At 40.9% G+C, this 27322-nt stretch overlaps 1 protein-coding gene across 2 annotated transcripts in view; it reads left to right on the plus strand.

Moving 5' to 3' along the window:
* rabep1 (rabaptin, RAB GTPase binding effector protein 1) overlaps positions 1 to 27322 on the plus strand; it is a 46131-nt gene that overhangs the window by 9317 nt on the left and 9492 nt on the right. The window contains exons 4-15 of one of the 2 annotated variants that reach the window (XM_087847488.1): positions 3620 to 3780; positions 5380 to 5499; positions 7286 to 7421; positions 10542 to 10720; positions 11875 to 11985; positions 13529 to 13990; positions 14813 to 14917; positions 15028 to 15144; positions 18946 to 19044; positions 21675 to 21815; positions 25406 to 25595; positions 25726 to 25737. In XM_087847488.1, coding sequence (XP_087703614.1) covers positions 3620 to 3780; positions 5380 to 5499; positions 7286 to 7421; positions 10542 to 10720; positions 11875 to 11985; positions 13529 to 13990; positions 14813 to 14917; positions 15028 to 15144; positions 18946 to 19044; positions 21675 to 21815; positions 25406 to 25595; positions 25726 to 25737 — 1833 coding nt within the window. The remainder of the gene's footprint in view (positions 1 to 3619; positions 3781 to 5379; positions 5500 to 7285; positions 7422 to 10541; positions 10721 to 11874; positions 11986 to 13528; positions 13991 to 14812; positions 14918 to 15027; positions 15145 to 18945; positions 19045 to 21674; positions 21816 to 25405; positions 25596 to 25725; positions 25738 to 27322) is intronic. The other variant, XM_087847489.1, reaches the window with a different exon arrangement.

Raw genomic sequence — 27322 nt, forward strand, 5'->3', positions numbered from 1 at the left:
GAGCAAAAACAGGAGCTGGAAGCATGTAAATATAATAATAACCACTGCAGCCAAGAAGAGTGCCTGACGAGCCCAGTTGTAAGTAAGCTATTAAGACTCGACTGTACACCGTGTTCGTGTTTTCCTCCAAAAACAATAAGTTCTGTTGGAGCAGCCTTTCAACGCCTCTCTCTGTCTCTCGCTAGCAAAGTTGACCCAGACAACAAAGTAAAGCTAGTTTTCGGCTACGAGCCCGACACAGAACCCACCGTATTAGCCAGAGGTCCCTTTACTACGGTTCGGAGCCGCGAACCTTCAGTAACAGTAATAAATCACAGCAATAGTACATTCATGTAGTTGTAAACAGCATGATAATATATTAAGTAATCCAAAGTATTCAGAATACGTTACTCAATGAGAGTAACGTAACGGAATACGTTACAGAATACATTTTGGGGCATGTATTCTGTATTCTGTAATGGAATACATTTTAAAAGTAACCTTCCCAACACTGCATACAGCATAGATTTACATGAAGAAATTACTCAAAAATAAATTATCAGCATTTATTAAATAATCATGCTCCATAAATAAAAGAAAACAATGTTGTTTTTGTGCATAACAAAAAGCTCATAATTGTGCAGTCAAAATGTAAACTAACAGACGCTGAGCATAATAACAAAGACAGTTTTAACAGCTGCTCTGTTCCCAACTTCTACTGCATTACTGACAGCACTGAGTTTGAAATCCTCTTTGTAACCACGTCTCTTAACAGGTGCCGTTTATGGCCCTTATACACACACAATACGGTAATATTACGTTGAAGCACAGTACGTATCACTCCGCGAGGCTCCAGACTCCGGTAGCCGTAATGCTCCGACAATCCATCAAGTGCTGCAGATCCGTAGCTTACCAAAGTCGTACTAGAACATTTTTTGACAGATTGCTGAGCTCCGTGTATCACCTAAAATCGGTTCGCGGTCAGTAAGCACAACCAGAATTCATACATAAGGCGCGCTGTCAACTTTTGAGAAAATGAAGGGATTTTAGGCCGTGCAGCCCCTGTGGGCTGCATGTCGTTAGCATGGTTAGCTCGTTAGCGCGGTTAGCTCGCTAACACGTTGACGCCGTCCAGCCCCACAACTCGCTAACAAATGTTATAAATAAACAATGTTGAAAATATTCATTATATGTATGTTGGAATCGATCTTTTAATACAATGTAATATTGATACATGTTTAACCTTTTTAACAGTTCATTTTCAGTAATTGTTGCTGCTGCAGAAGTATCAAAATGTCATTAATAGTGAGGCAAGTTCCTATAATCCATTGTACACACCAAGAAAAAACATGTAATTTGAGGAACGTCTAGTTGTACGTCAATAGAGCTTTTAATTTAGCGCCTAGATGGATCCAATGTGAGATGCACTGAAAGTTTGTTTGATTTTAAAGTAAATTGAACAAACACAGTACTATCAACATGCTGAAATAAGCTCCAGTAGATCCTCTGAATATTTGTGATTATGAATGAAGCTGTCCTGTGATTGTCTGTGCTGCAGTAAAGTGTGAATGAAAGCTGTTAACTGTGAAAACAGTGCATACTTATGCCAGGTGTGCTTAATGTAATTAAAGAGGGAGGGACCGAGGCTTCAGGTAGATAATGATCATTTGATTTTAAAGGCATGAAGAGATATATAAAAGCTGCTAATTCATGAGCAGATTTTTATAACAAGTGGCCTTACTGATGCAACAGCCAGAGGATTTGTGTCAAACCCTGGAACTGAACTAGGGACCTTTGCATTTGTAGATGAATATTTTAAACCACTACAATCCATCACTCTGGTTGTTCCAGGGTTTTCCCATACTTTAACACGCTATACTGGGAAACTCATTTTCAAACTTTATTTGGAATAATTCTAATACACACATCCATAAATTTGGTGTTCTTTTCTAATGTTACCGAAGCTGCCAGGGTTTCTATGAAACACAGACTACACACACACACACACACAATCCATACACTGCATACAATTTCAACTCATCTATCGCCTCAGCCTGACTGAAGTGGCATGTGTGCAGCTCATCTGTACACAGGCAGACAAACCAGTTAGACTAGGCTTGCTGTCTCAGCTGTTTGTTCGCTACGTTAACTGTGAGGTCGCAGTGACACCATAACACAAACAAATGTGAATAAGTAACTATTGATTAAAAGATATTTTTTATCTTTGTGCTGCCAGACAGCTCTCTCTGAGGGGGAACTGTTATACTGTTCAGTCTCCTTGGATTACAGCAGTAATTTAACATCTCAGCTCACTTAATTTGTTGCTCCACAGCTGATTTCCTTGATTTCTTATGCGTCTTTTGACATTTGAATCAATGAGGTAAAACCAGAAAGTTGTATTCTGGTTTTTGTTTTCTGTCAAGCAAAGTTCCACTTTTTGTTAAAGGAGTCTGGTGGCCTTAAAAGTGGCTGTAAAAGTTGCGTAGGCATAATCAGGTGTCATAGTACGGTGTAACTGCCTCTGTTGATGTTCCTTGTGTCTTACTGAAGAATACCCCAGGTAGTCCTTACAAAAAAAATTCAACAAATATGATGACATTGCACCTCATAGAACCAAATTTGCACATCAGTAGTAAAAACCAATCAGAAATCTCCTCCTTCATCATGTCATCATTGCTCTGCATTCACACTGGAAGCATGCAAGTCTGTGCACTAACAACTCCTGAAACTACAGAAAGTGATCTTCAGACAGTGTTGGGGATGCTACTCTAAGAAAAAGGATGTTATTTACACAGAATTTGTTAATTTTTAGTGCGCTTTAACAAATTTAGAAAGGTTACACTTAAAACTTCTAATAACTGCAGTATTACAGACATTGTCATATAACAATCATTTAACAGTTGAGTCATTCCATATAAATTCAACCAAATATGAATATTGTCTCTTCAGATTGAGACAATTTTTCTTTTACTCACTTATCTCAACTTCACAGTGAGAACTACCTGTGATGTTTGTGTGTAGTGTAGTGTCTTCATCTGCTGGCTCATACTCACACTGAGCCCTCTGATCCAGGCCAGTGTCAGATCAGAGGGCTGTAGCGAAAAGATTTTTTCGGCATGGGGGGAATCTTGGCTAGATGATAAACTTCTTATTAAACATGTAGGTAAAAAGGAGATCATTCACGTGCTATCACACAGTTGCTGCAGATTTGTCGGCTGCACATCCAGGATGTGAATGCCCACCGCATCCCAAAAGTCCTCTATTGGACTGAGACCTGGTGACTGCAGAGGTCATTTGAGTACGGTGAACTCCCTGTCAAGTTCAAGAAACCAGTTTGAAAAGAGTTGTACAAAACAAGGGTATTATAGACTTTTTGTAAGTAAATTTGAACCAGTTTAAGACAGTAAACCAAGAAAATAGTTGAAAGATTAACTGATTTTAAAAAATAAATGCAACCCTAAAAATCTGTTGTCTACTTGTTTATCATGAATAACCATCACAAAAACATTTTGAAATGAAAATTATCCCCCACCTATATCAGAAATATTGTTCCTGTTTTTATGTCTTCACGCTTGACTGCATGACTCGATATGGATGTGCTATTGTTCGGTTTCATCGCCTGCTTCCTCTCCCCGTGCAGACACGGTGTGTGAGTATGAGGTCCAGTTCCACCAACGCCTGGAGCAGGAGCGTGCCCAGTGGAACCAGTATCGCGAGGCGGTGGAGAGGGAGCTGGGCGAGCTGAGGCGCCGGCTCTCCGAGGGTCAGGAGGAGGAGAATCTGGAGGATGAAATGAAGAAAGTATGTCTGCTACGTGCAAGTTTTGTCTACTCCCTTAAATAGAGAGTTGTTGTTTTCTACTAATATGGAATCTTAACTTTCTGAAGTTTGTTTGCTTCCTCTCAAGTTTCCTCCCCCCCCAAAAAAAATAAAATAAAAAATACAAGATGGATACCAGAGAACAGAACGCAATGTCCCAGATGCTTCGGCCAGCTGGACTCCTTCCTGTGTCTTAAGCAATACTGAGTCTTGCAGGCCAGTTCCAAATTCATATCAGAGCTTTCAAGTTTCACACTGCTCATGGCTGGGACTGTGTGTCACTTGTTGTCAGATGCATTTTTAACTGTGTTTCATTGCCAGGAAGAAAAAATCATCCAAATGGTAGCATTATTTTCACATGCTGCAGTTTTGACTGGGTGTCTTAAAGATCTGCCCATGCTTAGTAAAAATGGAGTGAGGACTGCTGGCCCTCTCCCTCACCCACGTTCTAAGAGACATCTTAATTAAGACAGGGAAACATTTTTAAGAAGAGTTCTGTAATCGATCTGTGCTGCTGTTGTGATTTAAAGTGAGAAGAAGTTTTATTAAGCCATTTGTAGTTGCAGAGGAAGCTGTGAAATCTGATAAATATCTCCCAGTGATGTGAGTTCAGTCATTGAGGTGAAGAGTTGTAGTAATTCTTCATTTATTGTAACAAGGTTTTGGTTAACAGTGCAAATGAATGTGTTTCAAATCTTTTTTTAACATTAAAATATATGTTATCATATTTGTAATGTCCAAATTAATCAACAAATCTTTGTGACTTCAGAGGAATAACATCCCAACTTGGGAGTCGTAATCATCTGAGGAGCACATAGCTGCAGGAACATGCAAATGTTTGAATTGTTGATCATCTGGTTGGATCAGATTATTAATCAGATTATGGACACATTTGCTTTGAGCCCTTAAATGTCTAAAAGCTGAAGAGCTGAAAATAGATAAAACTCAAGGAGCTGATCTATTGGAACAAATTAAAGCTAATTTTAAATGACCTGGAGGCAGGTATGTTTTCCTGTGTTCTTTAGCGTGATACAAATAAACTGATGTTTTAGGCTTTATTTGCATTGAAGTTCATGAATTTAGGTGTTGTACTTTGTATTTCCTGTTGATTGGGTATTTTTTCTATATTGTTTTGTGCATTTGTGTGTGTGTTAAGTGTCTGTGGAACTACTGTGGATTTGTACAGTCTTAGGAAACAGATTTTTAATCTCCAGACTCTTATTATCCTGGTTAAATAAAAAGCTTAATAAAAACAATATGCCATTAGAAGACCAGAGTGGGAAAGTGCATGTTTTAAAGTTGGTTTGTTTGTCATTTACTGACTGGCAGCTCTTTTTATGAGATGCTTTGATGATTTTCAGGTTCATGATTTACCAAATTGAACGAAAATGTATCAAAATAACAACAAAAAAAACTAAAAAAACTAATCATCCAGCCTCTCAACACTCCATCTCTGGTTCTTTTTTTTTTATCATCTACATCTACAGATCTAATTAATGATCTGCTGTTTAAAGGAAATAATGTTTCCAGATGTTTCCATGTGTGCACATTTCTAATTATCTTATGCAAATTACTTTGAAGGCCCAGGAGGATGCAGAGAAGCTGCGTTCAGTAGTGATGCCTATGGAGCACGAGATCGCAGCCCTGAAGGCCAAACTGGCCACAGCCGAGGAGAAGGTGAAGGAGTTGGAGGCCTCGAAGGTTAGTCAGAAAGAAATTGATGCTTTTGCGTTTTGTTTCGGTTTTTTGTTTTTATTTAAATAGGTTTCAGTCCCCCATAAAGGGGAGAATCACAAAAATTGTAATAAAGACATTAATAAGTGTTTATTTTTAATCTGTGAAATAATTTTTAAATAACTTTTGGGGGGAAAAAAAGCACAGACTTTGGTTTGGTAAGATAACAGATAATTGTTGCTTTAAGTAAACTCTGCATGTGCTTAGCTGGACATCTTATTAAGCACTCTGTAAGGGAATTTAATTTGAAATGGCTCATTATGTCATAAGCACAGCTTGCTTTTTAAACCAGTTTATCTTCAGTATTCAGTATTGAGGGTGCTCTTCACTGTTTTCAATATTGGCCAGTTGATTAATCGATTGAGCGTTTTTGTTCTCACTAGTCGGCAATAGAAATACTCTGTGGTTAAAAGAATCATTCATACTTTAAACCTGAGGCGTGAAAGACAGCTGTGCAAATCAGGGCGGTGCTGCAGTAAAGTGATGTAGGTCGTGAGTGGGTGTATATCAGCTGTAACTGCTCGACCGGAGAGATGCATAACCTGCATTATCCGTAAAGCACAGATGTGTGGACGCTAATATACAAGGAAGGAAGGCTACTGCTGCTGCTAGCACTGCTAATGTTGACTACCCTAGGCCAAACTATTATTATTTTTATATAAAAAACAGTAATGGACTGTGTGCGTGTGTGCTATCGTATACATGGCATCACAAATTTCAGCGACATTTAAAATACTGTTTAATTGTCTCAATGGCTAATTTTTATGTGGGCAGTGTTTGACCTCGTCTTTTCTCAGTGTTTTCAGACTAATGGATTTTGATTAGTGTTTTCTTTCGTTTTTACCTTGGAGGGTCCTTAATTTGCACTCACATAGAAAGTGAGATTTTTATTTAGTATACAGTAGCAAAAAGAGAAATGAAATTTAATAAGTACTCAGCAGTCAAAGGTGTGGAAAAAAAAAACCCCAACAACTGCCAGTTGAAATTTTCATACACAGGCTTGGCTGTGGTTGCTGTATGACTGCTGTGCTCTTACTTATCACTGGCTCTGCAGTTTCCACTGAGTCTATGGAGTATTTCAGCTTCTTATGGTCGGACGATGTCATTCCAGTTTATTTGAGCCTGTGTTGCCTCCCGTTGATGCAGCTGTTGTGTCTCTGTGGCTCATCCTAGCTTTACTCTTCTCACATCTGTCACAGAAATTCAGGGAACAGAAGTTACTGAGTCAGGACAAAAAAAAGAAAAATCCCTATAGCTTTCGAAAGTGTTTGAAAGGGGGGTGAGAATGCTGAAAAACCAACACGTTTCTCACCCAGTTGAAGAAATGAAGCTCCATATCTGCTGGATATGTCCGCTGACAACAGTAGCTTCAGTTTGTAGATTTGAATTTGTTCTGACAAAACGGACCGTCATCATGGAGCTGAGTGAATTCACATTTATGTCAATTTGGTAATTCAGAGTGCTTTACAGAGAAGATTACATAAATGAACCCACAGATTAATGAAGAAACATAATCATGAATAAAATATAACAAAGGATTAATACAAATAAAAAATGAGGCACAGTTTCTTGATAAATCACTTTAAGTAGTGAAGTTTTGAGACTTCATGTAAGTAACTTTTTAGCTGATTTCTGGTGTTCAGCTAAAATTGTTGTAACCTTAGATTATTAGACTCTCAGCTCCTGTTTATATTCCAGGATTTGTTTATGTGCTCTCAATCGTATAAATTATTTTTCTCGTTGTCTTTCACAGGTCAAGGAGCTCAATCACGTTCTGGAGGCTGAGAAGTCGTGTCGTACGGACCTGGAGATGTATGTCGCTGTGCTGAACACGCAGAAGTCCGTCTTGCAGGAGGATGCGGAGAAACTACGGAAGGAGCTTCATGACGGTAATGTCTTGTGGAAATTGCTTGATGAATTAAATAAATTAGATGCTTTGTGAAGTCATATCACTGCTGTCACACAACAGCTTATCTCAGAGGTCCTTGTATTGCTAAAGGCAGGGTGGCCCCCAGTCATTAAAATGTTCTGAAAACACTTTACTAATAAAAGGCTTTCAAAAATAGTTGATTATTTTAGATTAACTTTGGAAACGTGGTTTTTCCTTTCATGCCTATTTTTCTGCACACAGTGCCACTTTAGTCGCGACTGCATCATTAAGACAAACGTGCTTTTCTGGAAACGAGCTCAACTCCAGCAGCAAAGCACCGAATCACGATTAACCTCTCTCAAAAACAGAGCTGAATGATTTAGTCTGCTGTAATTAGTGAGCGTGTGAGTCTGGACATATCAGCTGGACAACTTAAAGGTAACATTAAAGAAATTCATGAACTTCACCTGGTTAAAATAGTTCGACTGTCTCTGTCAATGTGTTTTGTAAAACAGTAGCTGTAGCCTAATAACCTACACTCACTGGACACTTCATTAGAAACATCTTGTTATTTCTGGGTTGGACACCCTTTTGTCTTCAGAACTGCCTTAATTCTTGGTGGCAGAGAGCAACACAGTGTTGGAAACACTCCTGAGAGATTTCAGTCCATATCGACATGATAGCATCACAAAGCTGCTGCACATCCAAGATGGTTATTTCTCATTCCACCACATCCCAAAGATGCTCTGTTGGATTGAGAGCTGGTGACTGTGAAGTATGGCTGTGCGATATGACCAAAATCTCATATCCCGATATAAGAATTCTGTCGTCCGATAACGATATAAATCACAAAAATGTAACATTTTCTGTAAATTCTGTGAATCTCCGGCAGCTCGACTTGCGGGAAGTGTTTCCAGCTGCGCCTCATGTAGCTGGAGTCGAGTGTTTTAACAGATACATGAAACTAGACATTTTTAGACATAAGTTGTAAAGGCAGCTGTTTTCTTTGTGAGTATTTATTACACGGCGTGCTGCGGGGAAAAGCCTGTTCTAACGTTTGAGTCTAAGGTTTATTTTTTAGCACCTGGCTGCTCTTTTTTACTTCTCATCCGTAAATAATCTGCTCTTTCACGTGATTCAGTTTATTTTGAAAAGTCTCAACAGGATCTTGAGCTTTATTGTGAAAGGTTTATGTGGAACATAAACAAGCGGACACGGGATGGTGTTAGCGTCGTTGTTGCTAACCACAACGCATAAAAACAGGCGCTTGTCCGTCTGTAGTGTGGTTATATTAAATATAAGAGAAAGAGAGAACTTTAAGAAATTAATATAGCCACTACAGTGACCATCAAAACGATGAAAAAATATTGCCGTAAACAGTTTATTTTGCGCCACCACGAAACAAACAATAGCGTAAAATGAAACGATAGACGTTTTTATATCGTCATCCGATATATATCGTTATATCGAACAGCCCTACTGTGAAGCTCATTTGAGTACAGCGAACTTACTTTAAGTCTCACTGCATTACCATGTGTAATGGGTACAGTATGGTCAAAAAGGGATAAACATGGTCAGCAATGGTGTTTAAACGATGCTCAGAAAATATGCCCCACACCATTATACCACTAATAACCTCAACTGTTAATACGAGGCAGGATGCATCCATGCCTCATGTTGTTTCCTACAACTGACCCAAACATCAAAATGTCGCAGCAGAAATCGAATCTCAACAGACCAGCCAACATTCTCCCGTCTTCTTGGTCCAATTTAGGTGAGGCATGTGAATTTTAGCCTCAGGTTCCTCAGAGAGGCACGCAGTGGCATCTTCTGCTGCTGTAGATCATCTGCTTCAATGCATTCAGAGATGCATTTCTGCATACCTTGGTTGTAACAAGTGGTTATTTGAGTTACTGTTGCCTTCCTACCAACTTGAAGCAATCTGTTTTTTGTTTTTTCCCTTATTTTTGCCCCGAGGACTACCACTCACTGGATATTCTCTGTTTTTCTGCACAATTTTCTTTCAACCTAAAGATGGTTGTGTGGGAAAAATCCCAGCAGATCAGCAGTTTCTCAAGTACTCAGAGCAGCCCATCTGGTTCAGAGTCACTTAAGCCAGCTTCCTTCCTTATTCTGATGCTCAGCTTCAACTTCAGCTGATCATCTTGACCTTCTCCGCATGCCTACATGCATTCAATTACTACAGTGTGATTGGCTGATTAGATATTTTCATTAACAAACAGTTGAACCTAATGAAGTGGCAAGTGAATATGAGTTGTTATGCTATGTCTAAAAAAATACAAACTTCCCCAGTGCTCATATTCAGCGAGCAGTCATGTTGACGACAGAGGTGACAAAAACACTCTTAATTTTTCCTCCTTTTACCCTAAAGAACAATACTCAAAAATGTTTATGAGTCATCCACTTTATAAAAAATGATAAATAGCCTGAGATGTCCCTAGAAAAATAAACCGCAGTAATATATTTCAGCTTTTCCACATTCAGTGACTCTGCTCTAAGTATGTGCACATTACAACTGAGAGATGGTGTGGAAAAGTGGGAATCCAAGAGTTTTTGGATGACTCCAATAATTAATCTTATTCATAACTTCACTGCAACCTTCACACTTAGCAAGGCCATCCAGCTGGAAGGCCAACTCTGATCCTCTTATAGGCCGGTTCTGGCCCCTGGACTGCTTGTTAGACAACCCTGATTTAGTGCTTTCAGTACAACGATGGAAACCCTGAACATGATGAAGCAGAAAGGTTTTCTAGCCAGGCTGCTCGTTGTTGTTGCTTGAGAGTTATGATTACTCTCTCTGGTTAAAGCTGGTGCTTGGAAACGCTTGCAGAGCAAACTGTGTTGTAGCTTAAAGGTGTTCCTTTGTTTGCTTTTCACATTAATAAACGTTCACAAGCTCCTTTTGCCATTGTGTTCATTTTGAACTGATGCCAGTTTGCATTTCCATTGCAAATTTGGTCTTAAATTTGATTTAAAACGCCAGTAAAAGGGTTTTAAATGTTTTGTATATGACTTCTGTATAGCTGCAGACTCCATGGAGGACGTGTGTGTGTGTTCATGTTTAGTCTGCAGCTCCAACTTTGTCTTTCGCCTTTCTCTCTGCTGTTTATGACCTCAGTCTGTCACAAGCTGGAGTTGGAGCGGCAGCAGCACAACCAGCTGAAGCACACATGGCAGCGAGCTAACGACCAATTCCTGGAGTCTCACCGCCTCCTTATGAGGGACATGCAGAGGATCGAGAGCGTGCTGTCATCAGAACAGCTCCGCCAGGTGGAGGAGATGAAGAGGAAAGACCAGGTACATAACATAACCTAACAAGAGTGTCAGCTCTGCAGACAGTTTAAAAAGGCTTGGCTTTCCACTTGGGAAGCATAATCGTCTTTGCAGTGGTTAGAGTTAACAGAATTATTGGGTTTATCTGCTGTGGAAGTGGGGAAAGGCCAAACAGACCAGAAAAAGTTGCCAAGAACAAGAGTGTTCACAAACTGTAGCTCAGAGGACTGAAAAAATAAGCCAAAATCACCACCTTTTAAAGGAGGTCTTTTATGTGTTTCCTTATTTTCTGTTAAATATATACATTTATAAATCTGCATGCTGATGTTAAGCATGGCCAACATTTCAAATAATGAGGCTCAGATTGCTCTAAACACTCAGTTTCAGGCAGTTTGTTTCAGAGAGAAGATAAACTGAGCATGTGCACCAAATACCAGTACTACATCATGCAAAGCTACTCCGGAAATTAAAACATGGAACTGGGAGTGATCATAACAGTTCATCTTTAATCGTTTCGGGCAGTTTGGGTGGATGCTGATGTAAGGTTTTGAGGTTTTGAGGATGCTCTTGGTCAGGAGCTGGCTCCAACTTGCAGCTTCCACATTTAAAATCCAGCGTCTGTTAAATGTCTCACCTCACTCTGTGCCCTTTGTCACTAAAGCAGGAATAGTCCAGATAGATCTAGAACCAGTTGCATGTGTTTCAACTAGAAAAATGGCTTTGGTGACAAAAACGTTACGCGGGCACGACGCCACAAAGCTGCTGAGCCAACACTGTTGCGAGTTGCCGTAGGAACAAATTCACCATCGTGTCTCCGATTCTGTCCACCATGACGCACAAAAGCAGAAGTGGTTGTGCGCCATCACGGGCACCGTGTTGTTGACAAAGAGGTAGTGGAGTCCACACTTTGGTAAAACTGAGCTGCTTTTGGCACATAAAAGACTAGCTGCGTACCGGGCTGTGGTGGTCATGTGTTACAGATTTAGGACTGTGGTAAGGAAACAAATATATCCTTATAAAAATAAAATGTGATGATGATGTCAGTAAAACTCAGTATTATTTTATTTATTAAGGTAGAATCTAAGATTTTAAAGGAGTATCTATTTAAGTGTCCACTGAGTGGGAATTTAATCGATGTAAAACAAAATGTGACCAAACATTTTGTGTCTCCATCCAAGGAGGATGACGAAAAGGAGCGCCTGAGTCAAGTGAAGGACCTGCAGGAGGACAACGGAGGAGACAACACCGAGCCTTTGGAGGACTTATTCCTCGGCCTCAGTGTCGAGGAGGTAAGAGCAGAGAGTAATCTGATACGTCCCCACTGAGCAGTCTGTAATTGGATTAGTCTGTAATATATTCGCTTTGAGCCATCTTCACATTCAAGTACCAGGTTATGTGTTGTGTCTCTATCGGTCCTAAATATGGGAAAAATGGCAACAATATCTTCTGAGAAATATACATTTATGATTCAGTTTAATCTCAGTGTAAATATTTGATCTGATTGCACGATTTCAGTCATCCCCGTTTCTGAAAAACATGTTTACTGAGACATGCTGTAAATCCTGTTGTAACGATGCCATGGATTTATGCCTTCGAGCTACATCAGCTGTGCAGACACTGGAATAAGTTTGAATCTGGATTTCGTTTTGCAGTTTTCGAGAGTTGTGATAAATAGTTGATCTGCTTTTGGAGAGAATTTGTTGGATGTCAGAAATTTATGATCACTGTTTAAAGTTAGAGCAGCTTGAGCTCGTTTTCCGAAGACCTGTCAGATTGTCGGGAAACTTGTCTTTGCGTTAGTAACGTTTTACACATTGCAGCCTGGCTGATCTTGAAGAAAATGGTATTAACTTTGCAGCAGAATCAGGACAGAATCGTGATAAAAATCAGCATCTGAGCCATCTTTATATTGTTGGAGCTGTCGGTAGATAAAGTGCCAGTTGACTGGTCCGTGTTGTAAGGCCGCTCAAAAATCAGACTTTAAAATCATGATGTTGTCAATAGTCTCAAAACATGATTATTTATTTACTTCCCAAACTGCTCAGCATGTGAAATGCCACATTGCTGCTGTTCAAGGAACTTAATTGTTTTTTGGTTTATTTTTAACTTGTAAAGCCGAACTCAAATTTTGGAACAGGAAATGCTGGCAAAAACAAAATAAAAAAGAGGAAGATCACACCTCTGATCATCAGGTTTCTCACTTCATCTTGCACTGGGAAACTAAACCAATAAAACCAAACCCTCACCCCCTTAAAAAGTGAATAATTAATAAGCAGCAAAGCTACAGAAGAAAAATGATTATAGCTTTATATGCATGCGAGTGATCGTCCAATGCCAACTGGCATTAAGAACGAACCAGAGAAGGAAAGCAGGTTAATAACAATGATAGAAAATGACCAGATGCTGAATATGTGGCAGACTTGGGCACATGGAACAATGAACTTTAAAAATGGCAACATTGTTACAGGGGATTTCCTTGAACTTGGAGTTATTATTCAAATGAAAATGAATAAATAAATGTGGATCAAAAGAGGTGGAGGCGGTCGGGGATCATGTTGTTTTTGCTAGCCAGCAGCCACCACGTAGAAAGGTCTTTGGGTGCAGATGTGGGCACTGAGTGGCCCATGCTGTGAGAGACTCGGGAGACTAACACATTAACCACTGGCTTTACAGTAGAAGTGTGGACACTCTGGCGAGTGTTACTGTAAATTATATATTTAAAAGATGAATTAAAAAATATTGTCTGCCCAGTTTCATCCCACTTATTAAATAAATCTGATACTATGAAAGATTTTTTTCCTGAAGGATGCCTTTTTCCGCTTTTTCCTCCAGCCCCATGTGAACCACAGCGCCCACGGCTCTATGCACTCCTTAGACACTGATGTGGTGACGGGCAGCCCCATGGACCCTTACAAGGACAACCTGCGGCGAGTTCAGTCCACAGACAGCCTCGGTTCCTCGCTGTCCATCCAGCAGGGTCTTGGCGGCCAGAACCACAAGGCCAAATCAGCAGGCCACTTAGACGAGTCGGACTTTGGGCCCTTGGTTGGGGCCGACAGCGGGGTGACAGACAGTAGTTTTGGAGACACTGCTTCAATCAGCTCAATCAAGCTGCCGACAAGTCACTTCCTGCTGACTAAAGACCAGGAGAAGGCGATCAAAGCCATGACCCCGGAGCAGGAGGAGACGGCGTCGCTGCTGTCCAGCATCTCTCACGCCCCAGACACCGCTTACTTACCGCCTGCCGGCTACCGGCTCGTCAGTGACAGCGAGTGGAACCTGCTACAGCAAGAGGTGCTTCACCAAGGCTTTACAACAGCTTTAATGGTCTGAGCGCTGCAGGGGTCAAAGGTGGTTCAAAGGGTTTAATGGTTATGACTGGACGTAACATTTTTACAGCGCATAAGGTTTTTACTTCGCTTTAGGATCTTTACTTCCTGACTAGTTCTTCTTTGTACCTCGACATTAGAGCAGCATATGCACGTTGTAGTGCAATTTTAAGTGTTTCTCATTTTTATTTACCAGCATTTAGAAAAGAAAACACATTTTCCTCCTTTTTCTTCAAATTTTTCCCCAAAGTTGGGAAAGCTTAACGTGGCTTAAAGTAAAATGATGGTGATAATGAACACAGTGAACATGGCTGACTAAATGTAGTAATAAAACAAGAACAGCAAATATCAGATGAGTAGTGTGGCCATGTCACCTGCTTGATATATTTTTAATGGTCTTAATTAATTTTTTTAGTCTGTTGTGGCTCAATAGTGCAGTCGTTTACACAGTCGCCTAACGAGTCAAAGATCCCTGGCAGATCCCTTTGGGCATTGAAGGCCATGTGGTGTAAAAATCTGCCAAGTCATACATGAAAGCTACCAGCCGTGAAGCAACCCCTCGTGAATAAGGGAGTAGCTGAAAACAGCTTCCGACTGAAGCATCCTGACGGATATCAGGAGATCAGCCTTCTCCACTTAGCGCTTTCCCTCTGTGAAATCTGCAAGACTCATTTTTTCATGTTTTCAGTCATAACAAAGTCTTAATTTGTTACATCCTAGAGCTGAGCATCGTTATTGAGTATTAAGTAGTTTTTATTACATGGGTTTCTTGTTTATCTGTCGCCAGTTGAAAAATGCTGGCAGGAAGCTCGGACGAAGGTGCGACATGTGCTCAAACTATGAGAAGCAGCTTCAGGCCATCCAAGGACAGGAGGCTGAGACGAGAGATCAGGTTCGGGTTTTTCTTTTTCATGCCATTGCTTTTTAATCACATCAAGCAGATATTTAAGGTTTGACTTGCAATGTTCATCAGAGGGGTTCTCAATTCTTACTGTCCTACAGGTGAAGAAGCTGCAGGTGATGCTACGTCAGGCCAACGATCAGCTGGAGAGGACGATGACTGAGAAGCAGAATTTGGAAGATTCAGTCAAAGCAGGAAACGAGGAAACCGCTGCTAAGGTCAGGACCATGTGTTCTCTTGGTTCTGATGTCCGTGTGGATTTAAAGACTTTAAACCCCCACTTTTTATTCCAGTGTGTCATACTCAAGTCAGAGTTGATGGCATTAGAATAATTACTGTAGAAAAATCATTCGTTTGGAGTCTAATGGGATTTATTTGAGTTGCTTTTAGCTATGTTTGTTCATTCGTTGGTTAAATTTGGTGTGAGGTCTGGCAGATTATTTCTCACAGACAAAGCCAACGGAGCAGAGATGGAGGCTATCCCAGCTGTCATACTCAAGAAAAATCTAAAACAGCTCAAGCAAGTTCTTCAGTTTAGTGGTCCCAGCATGGCACTGGTGCTGTGCCGAGCTTTGTAAACACACGTCTACATGTGGTGGCTGTGTGAGGTCAGCTGGAGGCAGTGCCAAAAACATAACTTTAGATTAAAAATTTCTTTCTAGCAAAAACGTCCCACTGCACCTTCTGTCTGAGATTATTGGTGGGGTTTTTCCACACTTCTTCCTCTTTGTGGTGAACAACACTTTTAATCTCTTTCCTGTTCAAACCAACTTTTCAGCCAGTCAGCACTCAGCGTACACGTAGCTGCTGTTTGTTTTGTTGTTTTGTCTTTTTGAGACTTCAAAGATCACACGACGCACACTCAAGGAGGGGTAGCCATCTAGAGGGGTGAGGGGAAAGAGAAGAGAGCGTTGTGTGCTCTGCTGCACGTCCAGTAAGTTGTGCAGAGGGTTGTCAGATACACTCATTATCCACAGGCTTTCACCATAGCCACAGATGACGACTGCTTCATCGCTCAAATTAACATCGCTGTCCACCCGAAAAAAGCCCCGAAGCCAGGTACAGTCACATGTTTGTCCAGGAAGTGTGAGCTTAGCAACATCTCCATGAAAGAACATCTTACTGTAAAAGGACCCATTTTCTCAGCTAACAATGGTCGGAACAGTTTATCTTCTTATCTCCTACTCTTGGCTTTTCCCTGATATCTCCTCCGGAGCAACTCAGGAAGTATTCAGTAAGATCAAATCACAACAGCAGTCACTTTTAGACACTTTTTATTATAAGGTAAACACCATTGGAACCACAAGTAAACCTGCAATGTGAGAGCAAAGGGCTCTATTCAGAGGTCACAGGCTACCACTCAGAATAGTGGGAGAAAGAAAATGTATAAAAAGTAAAGCAAATTATTCAATTAAATGGATCTACTCAATAAATACGTATTAATATAAGTTAATAATATCTTCAGAAAGCAACTTTTGGAAACAGGAACTCGCCGAAGTAATTAAAAACTAGTGACCCCGATTTAGATGATTATTATAAGAAAGATGAAAGGTCTACTGTGAACAAGGCAACTGGTGAATAACAAGCTAGTTATTCAAATTATTTAGTGTCACCACCACCATGTTGTTACTGTATAATTATTAAGGCCGTCTTCCTCAGTGTAGTGCACTGGCTCAGTGGAAAGGAAGTTTAGTACTTCCGAACAGTAATGTGTTGATACATGTGAAGGTGCTAACATCCTGTGTGATAAAATGGGCACCATCTGTGTGCAGGTGGTGCAGCTTTGCATCAGCACTGCTTTGATGTTTGGATGACTTGCCACAGCGGGAGGAGAGATAACTGGCAATGAAACTGTGAAACACAATTTTTAACAGTTTAGCACCGTGCACCTGCTCAATCCAGGGCACCCATACTCACTGTTGCTGTTGCTGTAGTTCACAGATCCACAGAAACTCAGCGTCATACATGTTTGTCTGTTCATGTACAAGATCCAAAAAAGTCCTAAATTTAACTTCTGTATACCTGTAGACGCCCCGTTGACCAAATAAATCGTATACATCTGTATTTCTATATGCCCAGTCCCATCAGCTCTCTCATCTGTTGCCAGGGCAACAGCAGCATGACCAGCAGTTGTGAGCCTGAAGCTTTTAGCCTCTTTATTCAATCCTGTGAGTGCGATGACGAGAAGAAGCACAACTGCATCTTTGATTTTACAACACTGAGGTGGTGGTTTACAGGTGGCAGTGTAATGTTATTACATCTCTTAACACTTATTGCTCTTTGTATAATTTTCTTGGGTAATTTAACAGACATTACAATTATAGGGGAAATTTTTGGTATGAATCTATTGAGCCCTGAGGAACACCTCGTTCGGTCAGTGATTGACTAATTTTTTCTGCGAATCATGGTGCTGTATATTAAACAAACTCTGGCTTGTCTTTGTAGAGCCTACGATGTAACCAATGTAAGCGGCCGACATTGTAACCGGCGTTTATGCTTGTGCTGTTGCATTATATATTAATTACCGAGTGGTTACTGGCCTTTTTTTGCCCCTCTCAGTAAGCGAGAGCCCAGCCACTATCTGATTCCTTCAGTATCCATTGCTTGTGGCTACAGGTGTAACTGAATCAACTGACATCTTCGCCTTTATTCTGCTCTCTCTTCACCACAACACATCTTCATCAATGCTACACCCATCAGTCTGCTGCTTACCTGCTCCATCCCTCCCTCACTTGTGAGGAACACCCTGGGAGATACTTAAACTCCTCCAGTTAAAGCAGCCACTCATCCTTTTCCCTATTCTGCCTGAGAATCATCACTGATCACATGATTGGGTAGCCTCTGCATCGAACTATGTCTGCATACATGTAAAGAGGCGTTTGCACACATTTGAATTAAATAAGTGATAGATATGACTTAACACTTGTTATATTAAGTGTATTTCCTTTGTTTACTTAAAACTGCAGCGTCACTGTGAACGAGATCTGTTTGGGTCAAAGCTTCCACGGCACATTTTCCAAATTTCATCCCTGCCTAATGAGTAATAACAGCCCTGCAGATATTCTGGCCTCACAAACACTTTGACTGAACTCATTTCTACACTGAGATTTTCCACCCGTGTTACCAGTTAAGCTCTGTAGAAATGCAGCATCCAGTATGTCCAAAACGTTTACACATCACTAGATGTCACTGGTTCAGACAAATATTCTCGCACTTTAAGAAAACATGAGAGCGGTAATGTAGAAAAGCTTTCCCAGAATCTGCTTCATTACTTAACTGTCTCTGCCCAAATGAGAAAAGGGAAGCTTTTAACTGTTGAGTGAAGCGGATGTGATCGCCCTTCGTTGTTAATATCCTCGAACACACTGTTGTTGCTAACTTGCCCACAGATGATGTGTGATAATGGATTCTTTCTTATCTAACGCTGCTGCTCTGCACACCCCAGGGTGCAGCTCAAGCCTCCAGCAAATCATTTCAACAAACTGTGCAGTCATGCTCTCTGCACACTCATATGCACTTTTCCGAGAGTCATGAAAATGCACTGTTTGCCTTCAGTATGAAGGTGTTTTATTGGGTTTACTTCTAAAAAAAAATGCAGTTTGTAGGAAAGGCAGTTCTTTTGCAGAAAGTAATGGAGAAATATAATTTTTTTCTTTGTTCTTTGAGATCTGATTGCATTTGTGCAGCCATCCTGCAGCGTACCTGAGAGCGGCATGTTGCTTCTGTGTTGCCCCAACATGAGCCTCATTATTTTCTTGTTGCAGAACGTGTCACATTGACCACAAACTTAAAAATAATAAAGTGTGTGAATGCATTTTGTCACTTCTCAAACCAGAAGTTAATTTAGTGCAGCACTGCCCACAGCTGGCTCGAACTAGTGTACTAGTTCCTGAACCTATGATCTCACTATTTCAAGTAATTTGTGCCCTGTGCAGAACTATTGCATGTCTGTGTAACTGTGGCCTGCTTGCTTTTGTCTTATTGATGGGTTGTTGTTTTTTTGTGCATGTGTGTTGTAGGTATCTGGCCTCATGCAGAGAGTCCAGGAATCAGAAACACTGCTCAGCACACTACAGCAAGCCTTCAGTGACGCTAAGAGGAACACGCAGGAACAGATGGTGAGCAGCATATTCATTTGTGAGCTCTGTGTCGCCTGTTCCTGCCAGCTGTGTCTGGATCTTAATATCAGCTCTGGCAAGTCTGCAGATATTCAAATAAATGCTCAGATAACAGACTCTCGGTCACTTATTCAACGTGTTGCCAGACTGAATTGCACCTCAGAGGCACTAATGATTGGATTTGCATTTTTCTGCCTCTACAGAAGTAACTTCACTGTTCCTCCCCAACTACAAATATTTGCTGATGTGACAGAGCTTGTGGCTAAAGAATATTTTGCTTCAGTGTCAAAAAGTTGCTCCTGTCTGCAGCAAAAGTGCACAGCTGAAGAAAATGTTATTTACATTACTAAGTAAAATTAAAGAGTGTTAAGTCAGCACTGAATCCTAAGAAGACCCAATATTTGCCCAATCAAAAACAGTGCTAAGCCCCAAAATATTTGATTTAAAACAGTCAAAAACACAAAAATATTAAATTTTTTAGTGTTTTTGAAGTACAGCACAACATTAAACTAACCAGTTAACTACCCGATGACTTATTTAATAACCAGTTTAATCTTGAATGATTAAGAAATGTCAGCACATGAATATTATGTATTCAAGGTGTTAATTGGTCACAATTGAGCAGGCTTTTACTGGATATTTGTCCAACGTGACGTCCAAAAGGTTGGATCAGATATAGGTGACAATCTGCTGCAAGCAGCAACAATTTGGTGGTATTTCACATCCGCTGCACCAGCAGCTTTTATTTGTGTATTTGCAGCATTTTTTTTACTTTACTGCAAACTGTCACAGTGAACTCATAAGACTGAAAAGACTGAAAACAATTACGCTTTTTCCTTTCTGGTTACATTGGTTCTGTGTATTGCTTGCTGGGAAGCTTTTACGACACTTAGGTAACAAACATGTTGTCGTTGTTTGATTAACATGATTTAATTTCTGCTCTCTCTGTCAGCTCCACGTGCCGGCGTGTGTGTGTGAGGATGTGCAGGAAACTGAGACGCTGGTGTGACTGTAAATAACAGCAGTGTGGAGAATCCCGGTGAAATTAGCACTTGCAAAGCGTAACGAGCGTAATGAGCTTGTACTGTGGCAAAGCATCCATCTGACCCTCCACAGTTCACAAGAATCGCTGCTCCTCCTACAGCATCGATCAGATTTTAGAGACCTTGATCACCCAAACTGTGCTCAAGATAGAATTCATTGTTGCAAATACAGCCAACCAGTGACAAAAAGCCTTACCACTGTCTCTCTGCATTTCCCACCTTACAATAACCAGTGAATTATGATGATCCTGAGCCTGTTGTCATTTATTACTGCACTTTATTCTCTCTAATAAAACCCAACTCAATAAATTTACATTATTTGATGTATTTATGATTGATTTTACTTTATAAAGAATTGCTGAGTCTCAGACTGGTGTCGCTTTAAACATTAAGACTGACTGAGTCCATGTCAGCAGATAAAATTGAATCAGTGCGTCCCTGCTCACAAATAACTAAATCCATTTTATCAAACTGGTATTTCTTAGTATAATATCTTTTAATGAACTGAATCCGGATGTTAATTACAGTCTTGTTGGTTTCTTCTTTCATTGCCCTCATAAACGCACTGTGTGTGGAGCGGAGATGACAAGAGACACAAGAAAGTAAAGTGTAATATTGTGCGAGGTGCTGACAGCATGTTATGTTACTGTCAGCGCTCTAAAAGCTTCCTGCAAGTGTTACATGAACGTGATGAGAGTGTGAGAGAAAGCATTGTCTCATCAGAGCCCGTCACTCACGTTGATTCACTTTGACCACAGTTTGCAGTTAATTAACAAAAACATACAAAGAAAAAGTGTAGCAGGTGTAAAATATCTCCACACTGATGTCTTGTTGTTGTTAGCTCTCTGCTCTGTTAGCTCACGGTCAATGATTTCTAGGTCGGGATCAGACGCATATCCGATCCACATATTGGAGCGTTATATTCACAAGTGGAAACCCTGAAAAGTCATTAAATCAGCCCGATTGCTTTTTTTTTTTTTTTGTAAGTAAATTTGAATAAACATGTAACATCAGTTGTCGTCCCTACCTCCGTATTTGCAGTTGAGATGCAGTTATTTAGTCTTCTATAAAGGAAATTTAAATACATCTGTCCGAATCTACATATCAGCTCATGTACAGAGGTTTTGCAAAAAATCTCTGTGTCAATATGTGAAGTGCATTTCTAAACAAGGTACATTTCTTCTCCGAGCTTATTGTCCAAAAGGAAAAGCAGGAAGCACCTGAAACATGAAGCACTCTCAATAATGAATGTGCCTCTGCAAGCCGCATCAGCACAGGCATCAAAGTAACTTGAAAGACTTTGCAAACAGTCTTGTCTTCGACTGATGAGAGGCATCCCCTTTGCTTCTGGTGGCTTTGATGTGCACAAGTCTTAGCGTCATAAATTAATTTATAGAGCTACACCTAGCTGAATATTAGCTCTGCAGGGAGATTCAGGTGGAGGTGGCTCTAAAAGCAGACACTAGCCTGTGAGTCACTCTTCACATGTGTTCACGGGCTGATGGTTTCATATGGCAAGAGGCGCCAAAAAAAAAAAAAAGGTGACACATGACGAGATGATTTATTCTTTGTGCTTGTTTGTTTCAGGCGGTGCTGCTGAAGTCCAGGGAGCAGGTGGCAGATGAGCTAAGTCGACTACAGAGAGATAACGAGAGTCTGCAGGGGAAGCACAGGCTGCATTTAGAACTGCAGCAGCAAGAAGACTTCCAAATGCCCACTACTGTTCACGTACGTGAAGCCTCAGCACCATCCATAACACTTCAGTGGTACTTATTGAAATGTGTCTGAAAGGAGGCATCCAGAGACCAGTTTAAAGTCTAGATTTGTAGTTTTGTTTACTCTGAAATTATTCATGGTTATAGCTTTTATGCAGTTCTTTACACTTGGACAGACTTTAAGTAAAAAACAAACAAACAGTATTTCTCTGGCTCCTAAAACGAGATCACTACCATCACCTACCATCATGAGCTCTGGGTGATGACTGAAAAATGGGGTTGCAGATGCAAGCAGGGGAAATGAGTTTAGTTTGAAGGGTGGCTGAACTCTTCCTTAGAGATGAGGTGAGGAGCTGGGCATTCAAGAGGGAATAGAGCTGGATGCCTGGATGCCTCATCGTGAGGTGTTTCAGGCATGTCCTACTGGGAGAGGACCCTGGAGGACAACCCAGGATTTGCTAGAGGATTAGAAGAGGAGGCCGGGATGAGGGAAGTCTGCACTTGTGCTTAGATGGAACAACCTTATCACCTGCTCCCATTCGCTGCTGGTTTGCTGAAGACAGTTTCTGTTCGGGGAAAGGTATTGGGTTGAAATCTGAAGAGTCCAGATAGCTCGGTGAATGTTAGTTCGACTGCACTTATTAAACCAAAAGACTAAAGAATTAAAACAATCCCCTCCAAAAAATCATCTTGTAAAAATCTGAGCCTGTCTTCGATAGCCCCATATGCAAGCCTTTCTGTTGAGTGCTTTTAGTGGACGGTGCTAGAGCAGGGCGATATGACCAAAAATATTTATCACGATATACATTTGAAAATTTGCGATAACGATATAACTGACGATATAATTGACACTAGACAAAATACTTTACAACTCCACATCAAAACCCCATCAATGTATTTTCACTTAAACAAGCAGCTGTTTTTTTTATGTGCATTAAAGTTATATAAAAATGTAACAGTGCAAATTCCTTGCTTCCAGTGGAAATTGGCCGACATATCCTCAGCATAACCATGTATAATATCCACAAAACTTAAAAAGAGGTAATACACACACACAATACGGTAATATTATGTTGAAGCACAGTACGTATCACTCCGCGAGGCTCCGCCTACGATAGCCGTAATGCTCCGACAATCCATCAAGCGGTGCAGGTTCGTAGCTTAGCAAAGTCGTACTAAAACATTTGACAGATTTTTGAGCGCCGTGTACCACGTAAAATCGTTTCGAGGTCAGTAAACACAACCAGAATTCATACATAAGGCACACGGGATTATAAGGGGCTCTGTCGATTTTCAGAAAAATCAAAGGATTGATTTTAAGTGTGCCGTATTTTCCAAACAACACGGTAATAACGACGGCCCGCTAGCATGCGCTACCAAAAATAGTGCTTTGTTGTGTATCTGACGGACGAAAGCTAAACCAGTCCCACACCACTGAAGTTGCAGCATTTTTACAAACCAATTCGGGTTCATCCGTTTCATTCAATGATCCGCGTTCGCTCTTCTCATTCTGCGTCGCCGCCATGTGCGTATGTAAACCTAGCCACTGCGCATGTGCGTTTTACCCGTATTCTATCGCGATATTTCATTTTCCTATTGTTGCCCAAAATTACACCGGTATTACCGTAAACGGTATGATATAGCCCAGCCCTAGACGGTGCTTCTTAATACATCAGCAGGCTGGATGCTGCTGCTTGATGTTCAAATCTAAACTTTGTGCCAGGTTTTAAGAAGACAGACTAAGCATTTTCCTTGTATAAAGTTCCTCCACATTTACGCTGGGTTTCTCCAACTTTTAAGCAAATCATCTCCACCCAGCCTGAGCTGGTAAAGAATACAGATGATGCAGGGTTTAAATATAAAAGCACCTTCACAGCCTGCTGCTCTCGGTCAGTAGAGTCAACTGTTCATTTAAAGGCTGTCGCAGCGTGAGCAGCTCTGTCCGCTCTCACGCCACAGACAGCGATAAAAGTGACACAGACTAATCCCTGCAGTGAAGCGCTCAGCTAATTGCTTCAGTGGTAACACCTCTGTGGCTCCACCAGCTCGTATTCAGTGATTAACAGCAGTGCTGGTTACTTTGAGCTGATCTGATGAGGTGAAAAAAAAGTCTGCTGCACACATAAATCTATTATACGTCCGTGGGCTGCCCTCCCGCCTCAAACACACATCTCCTCCCACACTGTTACTCTCAGCCTCACGCTGAGTTACTCTTCAGCATTACAAAAGAGAGCGGACTCATGCTTTAGCGGAGGCTGATGATCTTGTGACATTCACAACATGTTGGTGGTTAAAACGTAATCGTTTAAATCTGCTTTGTGAGAGCCAGAACTCCTCCAGTTATAGTAGGTGTGCATTCTTTTTCAGCTACTGTTGGATACCAGAAATCATGTTAATGTGATGGGCAATTCATTCAGTGGTTTTCCACTTCTAAATGTGCTTCTAAGCATTCATCATGATGCGAGAAGAGGCAGATTTATGCATTCAAAAGCCTCGTGGATATCCATTACTGCAATCGTTAATTTGCAGTAACTACTAGTTGGATTCAGAGTCGCATCGTTTAAATATAAACGTGTCTTATCTTGTAAAAAACCTCCACAATCAGAAACATCTGTGGCACCATCCAGTCAAAAACCATTAGCGGAGGAGGGCTGGGAGGAGTGACCCAATAACCGAGTGGTTTTTCAGCACATACCCCATCAGCGCCGCATCAGCTGAGTCTCCTTTTTTGACAACTGGACGTCTAGACCGCTGCTCTGAGTCATTTAACTGCCCGTTCTCTCTCCCAGCTGTCACATAACTTACAAATGTAAACAGTCTTAGACGTCAAGCGATGGCTTATGACCATGTACAGGTATCTGTTTTAATCATTCGTGTGTGCTTGGATAAATTTGTGTTCTCCAGGTGTTGTTTCGAGTACCTGTCAAATGAGAAATATGATCCAAGAAGTTCAGTAATTTCTCAGAAACCAAAACAGGCCACAGCAGTTTATAGTACTCCAAAAGAGGTTTATAAAACTTGTCATGGTGAAATAGAGTCCTTTCAAACATAATAACTCAGCAAAGTATGGTAGAAATAGTGTTCGGGTTACAAATTGGCCCCCTGGAGAGTATGCCTCTGTCTGGCTACTACTGAGTAACTCCATATAAGATCAACCAAATATAAAAACAAGTTCCCATCTAACCCAATCAGAATTGGCCCACTTTTTATACACAGTAACTTTCGTTTAAGCGAAGCCATGCAGTTGGTTTCCTTCATCCTACGTATATCATGTTTTATGTACATAAGAGTGACTGAAATTTAATTTTTTCCAGCATTTTAAGCTCTCGTAACTTAATTTATACAGACGTTAGCCATATTTAATATAAAGGCCAAATCAATATTGCAGAGTGTATATATATTATATTTTTAACAGCAAACTGCACTAATTTAATGTCTGTGACATGAATGGAAGTACGTACTGGTACCCTGGGTATTTAAGGTTTTCTGATCATTTCCTGCAGAACAGTCGCATCACATCAGAAGAAAATGTTGTGTATACGACGGAGGTGACGGGGATGTCCACATTGGTGGTTGTAAAGTTATTCGTTGATTCTTCTTCAGGAGCTCCAGGGCCTGGTGCTGCGGTTGCGCGAGGACATGGTGGCGTTACGGACGTCGGCCGATCACATGGAGGAGAAGCTGAAGGCTGAGATCTTATTTCTGAAGGAGCAGATCCAGGCGGAGCAGTGCCTGAAGGAGAACCTGGAGGACACTCTGCAGCTGGAGATCGAGGGATGTAAGGAGGAAATAGGTGAGACTCTGAACGATCAACTTGTGTTTAAATCATTGATCAGCTATGGGGTGTGTATTTGTGTTTTAACTGCTACCTTTTTAAACGATCTTCCGTTTCTGCTTTTTGTTTTTCCCCATTTGTCATTCAGACATCCTGGAAGGTATGATCAGCAGTTTGAACAAGCTCACTTTAGCTGCCTGCATGTGTGTGCATTGATGACTTAGTTGGCAGACTAATGATGCAGTCAGCATTCAACATGATGCTTTCCCCTCACGTGTTTTTAATGTAGTTTTCACAGGCCTAGAGACCAGTTAGCCTCTTTGTAGCAACCTCCAGTCCCCCGACTGGTTGGCAAGTGGTTGATATAGGTTGGTGATTGTGCTGGGTGGTGTACCAAAAAAACTTAGAACGGAAAACATCCACCTTCACGTAAAACTTGTGCCTGACCAAACAAAACATTTAAGAAGTTGCAGCTTTTATTTTGAAGGCAAAATAAAGGTTTGCGTCACACTTCTCACACCGCTTGACAAGTAGTTTGCAAAGGTTTGCAGACAAGTCTGCATTTTATTCTATGCAAACTCCTTGTCACCACAACCAAAGCATTTGCAAGGAGGTTTTTGGTGGAGCACCGTGCACGTCCACCGTGCACGTCCTCTAGCAACTGCCAACAACCTCCTGCAACCACTTGCAACTGGTCTGAGGATACTAATTTTTCCCTTGTGATTTATGGTTGGTAGATGGTTGCTGACAGGTCTGCAGGCCCGTGTGACTGAGGCCTTATCTGTTTTGTTAAGCTATTTGAAAAATGTACCTTGCTGTGTGTTGTCCTTGCGCACCGCCTAGTTTACTGAAACGACGATGTCTAACCTTCAAGTGTTGTGCAACAAGTTCAATAATCTAGAAGGAATTTAAGTCAATTCAAAAGTCCCATAGGCTGTTTTGGGAACAAAAAACATCCAAAACAGACAAAAATCAAATCGTTCACTCAACTCTGGAAGTGTTCATTTAACATTCGCCCATAGTGAAATACCAAAAACAACAGGTATTCAATAAATAAAACCAGTAATTAAACTTAAGCTTCACTAGCCTAGTGGTAAATGGTAAATGGCCTGTATTTGTATAGCGCTTTACTAGTCCCCCCTAGGGACCCCAAAGCGCTTTACACACCCATTCACTCTCACATTCACACACTGGTGGAGGCAAGCTACAGTTGTAGCCACAGCTGCCCTGGGGCAGACTGACAGAAGCGAGGCTGCCATATCGCGCCATGCAGCTTTTATTTTGAAGTCAAAATAAAGGTTTGCCTTCAAAAAAAAAATCCTGAAATAAACTGGCAGTGAGGAAACAAAAAACAACAACAGTAAAATAAAAATGTACGACCATTTTTCCATGTTCATGTCTGTCAAGAGCAAGACAGGAAAGCAAAGGAAAAAAAAGTATTTTCTAGGAATGATTGTGATGGTCGATGCTTGGCAGTATGACAACATTTACAACTCACACATTGTGTGAGTTTACGGTGCTTCGACTGCGCGACTGCGGCTCCGCATTTTCATTAATTATAATAAACAAACAAAGTAACCGATTCACCATCAAGTGGAGGCACAACGCTGAATGAATCGGCCGGGTTATTTCACACTGTCAAGCAATATGGCGTCAGTAATTAGTCAACAAGTACGCCAACCACAGAGACAGCAGCAGCGGTGACGCAGGGAAGATGCAGCAGATTGACCCGGAAGTTATGCAAA

This window comes from Neolamprologus brichardi, chromosome 10 (genome assembly GCF_056152115.1).
Source record: "Neolamprologus brichardi isolate AB-2024 chromosome 10, ASM5615211v1, whole genome shotgun sequence".
NCBI lineage: Eukaryota > Metazoa > Chordata > Actinopteri > Cichliformes > Cichlidae > Neolamprologus > Neolamprologus brichardi.